This window comes from Mesitornis unicolor, unplaced genomic scaffold (genome assembly GCF_000695765.1).
Source record: "Mesitornis unicolor isolate BGI_N332 unplaced genomic scaffold, ASM69576v1 scaffold1998, whole genome shotgun sequence".
NCBI classification, from domain to species: domain Eukaryota; kingdom Metazoa; phylum Chordata; class Aves; order Mesitornithiformes; family Mesitornithidae; genus Mesitornis; species Mesitornis unicolor.
Genome location: NW_010203659.1, coordinates 52544 through 62782, shown reverse-complemented (window position 1 = coordinate 62782; position 10239 = coordinate 52544). Strand labels below are relative to the sequence as shown.

At 45.8% G+C, this 10239-nt stretch overlaps 1 protein-coding gene across 1 annotated transcript in view; it reads left to right on the top strand.

Annotated features, from left to right (window-relative positions):
• Positions 1-1253, top strand: part of EFCAB9 (EF-hand calcium binding domain 9) — a 4363-nt gene extending 3110 nt beyond the window's left edge. Inside the window, exon 4 of the mRNA XM_010190776.1 lies at positions 1176-1253. Coding sequence (XP_010189078.1) covers positions 1176-1253 — 78 coding nt within the window. The remainder of the gene's footprint in view (positions 1-1175) is intronic.
• Positions 1254-10239: the final 8986 nt, after the last annotated feature.

The following is a 10239-nucleotide window of genomic DNA, read 5'->3' as shown; positions in this document are numbered from 1 at the left end:
CTTCTCTTCTCTTCTCTTCTCTTCTCTTCTCTTCTCTTCTCTTCTCTTCTCTTCTCTTCTCTTCTCTTCTCTTCTCTTCTCTTCTCTCTCCTCCTCTCCTCTCCTCTCCTCTCCTCTCCTCTCCTCTCCTCTCTTCTCTGATGGATCCCTCATTTTGACTTTAAACCAGCTCCAGGTCCCAAGGAGAGGCCATAGGGATCTCGCCCATCCCTGCCCCATGGCTCCCTGCAGCCAGAAGGGGAACAAGGCTGGTAACTTCCCCTCCAGTGCTCATTTCAGAGGTGCACACACCCATCCCCTGCCAATTTGCTTTTGCCACCAGCTCACCTTCCTCCCTGTCTGGTCACTCGTGCTCTTTCAGATCCCTCCCTGCCCTCAAGTATTCTCGAATTAATGACCACTGATCATTAATCATCATTAACAGACTGTGGAGATCTCTTGTCTCTGTCACAGCTTCACACCGTCCTCACGACTCCAGCATCTCAGCATGCTCCAGGAGCACATTTAGCCATGCAGCCATTAGTAACTGAGGGAGATTCCTTCTCTCTCCCTTCCTTTCTGCTGCTGGGTTTCCAAGTTATCATTGTTATTGATAATTCTCCTCCTCTATGATCCACCACCTGTATCCTCTTCAATCATTTGTTACAGGCACTTGTTGCACCTCTCCCATTTCCTGTGTGGTTTAGTGGTGCAGAGAGGTATCAAAGCCTCAGTGCTGCTTGGGGCCTGCGGGTGGTTCTCTCATGCCCTCAGAGCAGTTTTCCAAAATAAGCTGTTTCAGCTCTGGGTTGCATTGATCCTGTCCTTTCATCTCGGGGCTGCCCGATTAAAAGGCCATGTTAAGCAGGAGCAGGCTGCGATGCAGCCGTGAAGGCACCCCGACCCCCCATCGGCACTGTAACCCCAGCCGTAATGAATCACCACAACATCTGCAAGCCATTACAGACAGCAGAGAAACAGCCCTGTGCCAGGGAGGTGCCCCATTAGCCCGAAAATTGTTTGGGATGAGCCGGAGGCGATCAGTTGGAACCAATTTCTCCTGAGTTAGTCAGGAAATGGGAGTAAGTTGGAGAAGGGGATGAAAGCCTGGACTTGGGGTCTTTCTCCAAAATAACTGTTGACATTGGGCAACGCTGCCCTGCTAAGTTAGGGATCTATCTCCTCTCCAAAACCAGAAATTGACCTACAGGGAATTCAGGATGTTTGCAGTCTTCTACACTGACAATCAACAACAAAGAGGAAGGGGATCATGAAGAGCCCCGCAGCAGGATCAGCAAGCTCCTAGCAGACCAACATGAACCCTTTACCAGCTGGGAACCTCACAGCCTGGCTTCTCCATCCCCCTCGGCCCAGCGAACAACTGCCTGGTAGATGTACCAGAGAGAGAATAAGTCAAAGTGCTGCCACAAGGCAATTCCCTGTTCTGTTTTCTCCATTGCTCATCGCCGCTGCTCTGCCAAGTGGGCACCAGCAATGGGTGTCCGAGGAAGAGGACAGGCTGATGCAACTTGGCCTTCAAGCCTGCTGTTAGCTTTATCTTCCTCCTGTGCCATAATAGGTGTGTCTTGGTATTTTAGAGATACCCTCTTCCTGTCCTGGTTTAGCAAGAGCTTTCCTCCCCAGCGATGCCGTTTTGCCACGTTCAGAGGCACACAGAGCAGGGCTGACTTGAGATGGGGCAGACTGGTCTCTGAGACTGGAGCCACTGGTGCTGGCAGCTTCCAGCCCTGCATCCCCGCCTGCACGCTCCGGGCTCGGGCAGCTCCCGGCATCCGTGCTGCTGCGCTCATGAGGAACAGCCCAGTGACAGGAAACGCCGTTTGCTTTGTTAACAAAACCACCTAATTAAGTCCATGTGGAGAGAAAGCAAGAGAGGCAGTTTGGTTTCTCTTGCTAAATATTGACTGTTTACCCTTTGGGCACAGCAATCCAGTGATTTCACCCTCTCACCTTACACACAAGGCATCACTTCCTCGAGCCTTCTCCAAACTCATTGTCATTAGAGAGCTTCCCTAATGAAGCAGCATGGCTGCAGCATAAGAGACTAATTAGAATAGAAAATTCCAGGCTCCAAGCGCGGCAGCCTTGGAGCTGACCTCCTGACCTCCCATGAAGTGAGGTTTCAGCATGGCTGTAAGGCAGCATCCCACCTCTCGGACCTCTGCAACTGCTCTGAGTCCAGAGAAAACAAAACCACGCAGCTGAAACCCCAACTTTCTGGGATTGCTGAGAGACAGAGAGAACAGAAGGGGCCACTCTTTGCAGACTTCAGTGCTATTTCCAGAAGTTACCTTGATATTTGTAGCACAGATTTGGAGGGACCAGTCACCCTGACCTTTCAGCCAGATGCTCTCAGCGTCCAGAGTCACTCAGGAGCTTCTGCACTGAACAGAGCTTTGTCCCAGTGTAAGGATGAGGCCTGCAGTTAAAGACCATTTCCCTTAGTGCCCAGCACCAGGTATTAACACAGCACCAGCCTGCAAGAGCAAAGATCAAGCAGGATGTGTGCGTTGGCCAAACTGGGATGCAGCTGTAGCCAGCAGAAAGCAGTGATTATTGGTGCAACATCCACCATAGGGCAGGAACCCCATGCTGGTCTAGCATGTCATGCAGCCTCACAGGCTGAGATGCAGCTCAATGAAATATCAATATAGGCACAATACAAACACTAATTATGTTATATATTAATTAGGAATTGAAACGCCATAATCCATATAACATAGCTCTATAAATCATACGGTCTTCTCCCCTAGACCAGACTACTGCAGTTGGCAAGGACCTACAGCGATCATCTCATCCAACTGCCTGATCAATTCAGGGCTGCCCAAGTGTCACAGAATCGCATCAAAATGGCTACACACACACAAATAATGGACTCAAACAAGCTTTAATCTGCAACTGAAATGAAGCAGACAAAACTTTATTCACCAAGACAACTTCCCACTGACATTTAACAAATGCAGGTTCGATATGCTGGTTGGGAATATTACCAGACACGGATGAGTTAAGAATTCTTAAGATTTGGTCAAACGATCCAAAATGTGCACTCACTCACTCACCAAAAAGGGAGGGCTCTCAATCTCGAGAAGTTACCTTAAGTGGCGTCCCAACTCAAGGGGAGAGTCCCCGACTGCAGACCCGCTGCTCTGAGGAGGACCGACTCCAATGAGTTTTCTGACGGGGCCCCATTTATACCCTGGTCGAATCTGATCTGTGGTCAATACATGGTTGTGTCAGTCCCTATTGGCTGAGGACTCCAACCTTCCTGCCTTTGACCCCCACTGTGTGGAGCTGTGAGGGGGAAGGCAGTCCTGGCACCACCAGGGCCAGAAACTTTCTTTGTTGGGTTTTTCTCGGGTCTTTAGTAGGGTGGGTGCATCTGCCACACCAAGTCAAAGCACGTTGATACAGGCATTGTCCAAATGCCTCTTAAACACTGATAGGCTTGGGGCATTGACTGCCTCTGCAGGAAGCCTGTTCCAGGGTTTGACCACCCTCTTGGTAAAGAAATGCTTCCTCATGTCCAGCCTAACCCTCCCCTGGCACAGCTGTGAACCATTCCCACACTCTGCCACTGGATCCCAGAGATCAGCACCTCCCTCTCCACCCCACAGCTCGCACGGTGTGTGAAACAGCGCTTGATTTCACTGCTTGCAGCAGTGACACAGACAATTTCAACTCTTGTGCACTTTTAACCTGAAATCCACGTCCTTTCGGGGTTTTGCTTAGGTCAACAGTCAGCCCTGAGCTCCCCTGCTCATTTCATACACCAAGATGTGCTACAGCTGCAGACCAAAGGCAGCGTGGTGTGGTGTGGCGTGGTGTGTTGTAGTGTGGTGTAGTGTGGTGTAGTGTGGTGTAGTGTGGTGTGGCGTGGCGTGGGCGTGCACACACGCGACAAGATGAGACGGACATCTCTCTGACCGCCTGGCAAATGACCACACTTTGGTCACCTAGAAGATGGGTAAAGAAAGATTACACATGGTTTTATCATCCTGGTGTCTGAGGGCATCGGTTCCGAGAACTTCTCTGTCCATGGAAGCAGGGTTGTCTCATGAGTCGGAAAAACCAGCTACAAACAAGCCTTTGCACCAGTTATTGTACACACACACACACACACACACATACACATATATATATACACATATACATATACGTATATATATACACACACACACATATACACATATAAAATATACACACACACAAAAGGGAATATGTATACATAAAAGAGATTATATATACTTACACATATATCTATATGGGAAGAAGTTAAAAAGTTTCAGGAAAATCACACACTTATTTGTTTATAACTCTCATCATAAACTCTATCATGAAATTATCCTAAGATTAAAAAAAAATTAAAGATGTTTATCTGTGATAATATTAGACCAGAGTGGCCTACAAAAAATTATTCCTACTCCTCTGATACATTAGGTAGTTAATCAAGACTACAGAAGCGGTGGCCTGAATTCAGACACGGTGTCAGTTAATGTAATTACAGGACGATTACACAGATCCATTACTCTGCACAGTTCACCAAGGAGCTGTCAGCTCATCTGCAGGCAGCAGGAGCTGACGTCTGAGCACATCTCCAGGCCCTGCATTCTCCACACCTTATTTGAAATATCAAATGGTGTCACACACCAAATCATGACTCAAACGTGTCCGTAGGGTCTCAGACAGGGAATGAAAAAGTTGTAGAGCTCCAGCTCAGAATTAAAAGCCCAATTGAAGAAATATAAAAAGAAACTCAGACAGGGAATGAAAAAGTTGTAGAGCTCAGAATTAAAAGCCCAATTGAAATATAAAAAGAAAAACAACACTGAGTTTGTCTCTTAAGGCATGGCATTGCCAGGATTCTTTTATTTTTTAAATGCAGGGGGAAAAAAAGTTCCTCTTTTTTGTTTTAAATACAGGAAATTTTGTACAGCATTTCCAATAGAAGTTCATGATGGTTTGCTCTCCATGGTGAAAGATCTTCCCAAGGGTAAAAACAATTAAAAATCACGTAACAGTCTCAAGACAACCTACTTGTGCTTTGCAGTTGATTAAAAGTATGCGCGCACAACCACTGCGATGTCAACCAAGAAACAGAGGTACAAGATAAAAATACACAACACAATTTAAAAGTTGCCTGATGTTCACAGCATCTTCATATTTGCCTAAAATTCTTCACTGACTGCAGGAGCCAGAGAGGGTAGAAGAAGTTAAAAACCTGTTTCACACAGCTGGTGTATTTGATTCTAAGAGACTTTATAAAGCACTGGAATCCCCTTGTCCCTGTTTCGCTGCGTGTTGGAGCTGTGCGTTTTGTGTCAGTACCAAATTAGCACCGTATCCTGTGTAACGCGAACATCTGTTACATGGCACACACAAACAAACCGCATACAAAAAGTTTTACCATAAAAATGAAGATATTTATTCAAGAAGTACAAATTTGATGGTACCAGCCATCTTTGAAAGCCATTACCATGAGGCAGAGAGGACACAAACCGACGTCTCTTGCTCAGAGCATATGAAAGCAAGTGTCTTACAAACCGCCAGCTAATGCAGCCATTTCAATCATTGCTCAAAAGCCACCTCCACTTTTTAAACATTCCCTGGACTTAAGAGAGGCACAAATAGGGTTTTTAATACAAGACCAGTTAGTTATTTTAATAAAGCCATCAGCTAAAATTTACTTTGTTTTAAATTTCCTTAAATTGCCTCCAGCCTTTGACTGGATTCAAATTTCCTAAAGAAAAAAGGGACTTGGGAATGAGCAGGTGCAGAATTTTTGGAGCTCAAGATGAACTGAAAGTTTTAAGGCAGGAGTCAGGATTTTAAGTTCTCTATTTGCCCCATGGCTCTGATCGAATGGTCTTCATCTGTAAAATACACAAATACAGAGTTCTACTGGATAAATACCCAACATACTTCTTCACAGAGAGTCCCGTGGACACACTTATTAAGAGTCTCAACGTCCGCGGTGAGAAGCTTGCTGGTTAAAACACCTCATCCTCCAACTACCGGACTTTTGTAGGCTCAGTGGCACGTATCTCCCTCAGAAGGAGAGCTATAGCTCCATCTCTACGAACAAGAGCAACACACACGCGGCTACGGAGCATCTAAGTGGATGAAATATGGAAGAGGAGAGCCATTTGCAGAACAGAGCAATCAAAAACACTTTATGAAAAGTCTTAAAGCAGGCAGACTTGTATATACAGTCATTAACCACCAGAAGTGTTTGTAGCTGCAGATATCACAGCAGGACATTCATCTTCTTTGGGAGAAGACAGAAGCTCGGTTGCTGGACAGTTTAACACAAAGGCTTCCCGGATGAGTTAACGTGCAAGGCAGACCACCAGCAGCTAGTGGCTTTGGAGCAGATCTTCTTCTTTTTCCAAGAAAGCTGCAGATCGTATGAAGCTCATCTCCCCACCCACAGCAAGCCTTCAAAAACGCCTTTCTGAAACCTCTCTACATCCCACTCCAGGAGAGCGCAAGCTGTCCAAGAGCTGCCAGCCAGGGTCCAGGGGGGAGCCTGAATTACAGGGGAAGTGGTGAAGGGCGAAGGAAAAAAGCCCCTTTTGCTAACAGAGACAACTTTCATTTCAACCTAACAGGATCTGAGCAGCGCAGTGAAAAAGCCAACTTTTTTTTTTAATGTAAACATTCTCTGCATAAGGTGCAGGGTTTCGGATGTATTTACAGCAACACAGAAAAGAGTTTGTAAAATACAGATCAAGAGTCAGAATGTAGCTACCACTTATGCTTCTGAAGAAGACAGAAATGGAGAAACGTACAGCATTCAATTCGTCAACACTTACACAGCTAAAATGCTTTCAAAACTCCATGGCTAAAAGCGTCCCACCATTGTAACAAACTAAGATTTATTTTTTTTAATAGTTTTAAAAAAGTTTTTACATTATTTACTAACAATGGATATATATGCAGAAGCATGTCATACTACAGCACTATTTTATCAATCGGCTTTATCAAAGGTTACGCACGTTGCCATGTGTTGCCTTGTTGCTCCAATGAATCCCTCTTTCCTCTCCTCCCCAGAGCAACTTAGGAACTTTCTGTGAAAGGCAAATTGGAGCTGGGGCTTTGTTCGGTTGCTCCTGGGGTAAGGTGGTTTTATTTGTTGTTACTATTACTTTTAGCGTTGGGAAGTCTATTAAAAAACCCAACTTACTACTCTGCTGACTTGCATCATTTAGTTTTCCAAAGTATTGCCAGGTTCAGACAAGTAAAGGCTTTCAGAAAACTAAAGCAAGCTCTTGCAGTGCAGCTATTCCCCGCTGTGTTTCCTGCAGAGGATGTCAAGGAACCATGATGCCCAAAGAGCCAAGGCAGGCAATGAAACTTTTGGGAGCTGGGTGCTCAGCAGGAGCAGCCGTCACCTGGCCGTGGAAGACAGCCCTGAGCATCCTTCTGCAGCCACCGAATAATGTACCTGCAGCACCTGCGGCTCTTCTGTGTGTTCGTGCTTCTCTGCCTTTCAAGATGCTCAGGAGCGTGGACTTTCACAAGGTTAATACTTCTGGGCCAGGCTGAAGCAAGTATAAAAACTTGAACCGTGTCAAACAGGCCTGTCACTAACATTGTAAAAAATGTAATTTACTGCCGCCAGTTCACAGCCAGAGCTAATCAGGAATGACACAAATGGCTGATGGGTCTAACAAATTAAAAAATACCCTATTACTCCCACTTGCCTGCGCTCGGCATTGCAGTTCACGGCTGCACGTGTTACAAAACCCACTGCATTACTTTGATTCCAACCAAGACACAGCACAGTGCTGGGCAGCACGCACACCCCCATGCCAAAACCCAGCGAGGCCGCGTTGCCAGCGCTGCGCAGCTCGGTGCACACCCACGCTGCAAACTGAAGATGCGCACACCAGCGTGCTGCTTCTCCTCGACCCATCCTCCCGGGAGCCTCCTCACTGGGCTGCCAGCTAAAGAGCGGGTCAGTTCTTCGCTGGAATCACCTCAGCCATGCCGACCCTTCCCTTCCTCGCCCAGGAGCCCCGCTCTGCCCAGGAACCTGCACCAGTCCCACCACAGCCCCAGCCTGGTTTCCTGTGCTAGCATCTGTCCCAAAACAATCTCGCAGGACAAGGACAAGGCATTTAATTGACAGAAATGAGCACCCTCTCAACGTATATTGCAACCTGTAGTTATACACACCGGATACGTTAGTCAACATGTATATGCCTGTATGCCTCCAACACTGATTCTCTTTAATATGTATGTGTTGAAACTTTGAATTCTTTCCCAATACCAATACTGTAAAATGCATTTCCAGCAGGGTATGTGCTTAGCACATTTGTTATTTTATACAGAAGAGGTTGAAAAATCTTCCCTTTCACACAAAAAAGCATTTCACCATTGATTTTTTTCAGTTTTAGATATGTGCTTATGAGAGGGGGGGGGGGGAGGCTGTTAGAGAAAAAAGTATTTCCATGATCCAATTCTCTGTTCTACTCAAAGCCCGCTCATGACATGGGCTTCAGAGCATCACCTTGCTTCCCGCCATAAAAGCAATTGGTATAAAACGTCTATTACAGCATAATAAAACTGAAGGGGGGGGAAGGGAAAGAAGGACCTCTCCCAGCCCCTACACGCTGTAATCTCAGAAACAGTACATTGTGACAATTGTCTGAACTGAAAAAAATATCAACAAAATGTATCCTACAAAAAAAAGAGCAGTGTTTTAGTGTTCGCAGTTACAGAACTGTCACCCTGGTTTGCTCCTCCTCAATCTATCACAATTTCCCCCTTCCAGAAGAGACTGCAGGGAACTGACACCATGAAGACCATTTACATGGAGATGTAAGTTATGTCTTATGAGACGAGTAGTGTCTTCCTGGCATGAAATCATCCTTTGCTCAGTGAAAATCCAAGAGAGTTTTGAGTTGGTTATCTATCAAATATGTTTTTCCCCCTCTGGAATGCAAAAGATCTGGCTGCAATACCCCAGTATACAGTAAATCGTATTGGTCTTAAAAAACCCTCCACAATAGAAAACTTTTGTTATATTAGTATTTATCAGCTTTGATTTCATCTTTAAAAAGAAGAAAAAAAAAACAAAAAAAAAGGAAAACCAAGTCACTTTGGTGTTTATAAGAACAGAGCACAAGTTTTCCTTTACACAGCTCTGCCACTGCACTCCTGTCATCCTGTCCCAAACCGGGGCTAAAGAAGCTGTTAGAAAACCATAAGCTTAATACAACACAGGGACCATGATGAAACCTGTATTTATTTGGGGTAGGGTGTGAAATGCATATAAAATGTGGATCTGTTTTCCAACCATCAGTGTAAATTCTGCACCTGCTTCCACCTGCTGGGCAAGACTGGTGACTTTGAAAGGGTGACCACTGCTTGTCCTGGCTCTATCCTGATGCTCACGGAGCAAAAATTCCCTTTCAGTCTGAGAAAATGAGTCCTACGGAATTAATGAAGGAGCAAAACGAACAAGTTTAAAACTGTCAATCTAACCCACCAGTTTCACTAGCAGACGAGAAGGAGCTGGGACAACTGTAGCCTTAGACCACTGATTCAGAGAGGGAAGACAGAAGCCAATAAAAATATGCTATTCACACCTGAATAAAACATTAGACTTCGGAAGAAGCGAAGTCATTTCAATGATGGCTGAAAAAACAAGCAAACTAGAAATCACGTTTAAAAGGATTAGGGTGCTTCATCTCAACCAAAGGCATTACCAGACAGGGGTGCAGAGCAGCCAAAGGAACACAGAGAGCATCTCTAACTGAGGGAACAAGCAATTAGATTTTTCTTCTTTCCAAAATATGCTCCAATTCAGATTTGTGAGACTACTTAAGGATTTGTCATTTGCCAAAAGGGCTCCCCTTACATTCTGAAGGGGAAGCGGTGGCTGTGAAACACCACCGTGATGCTCTGGGCCATGGGTGTGTGCTGGTGAGGATGTTGCTTGTCCTGGCTGCAGTCACCAGAGCCAGAAGAGAGGCTGCTGCTTCCAGTGACACTCACATGAAAAGCTGCGAGCCGTGTGCTGCTGTGTCCTCCTCACCATCTTCCACACTTCGTGCCCTCTGGGAACTGAGTGGGGGAAGCTGCAATCCATTGCATCTGGGTGTCACTGCGGTTTAACCTGGACCTATTACACCGGTACCATTTGACAGAGTTATGCACCTAGTGCTTAAACACAGACCAGTGCATCACTCATCCTAGCCAGCCTGATAAAAGCTTGCTTTAATGATCTGAGTG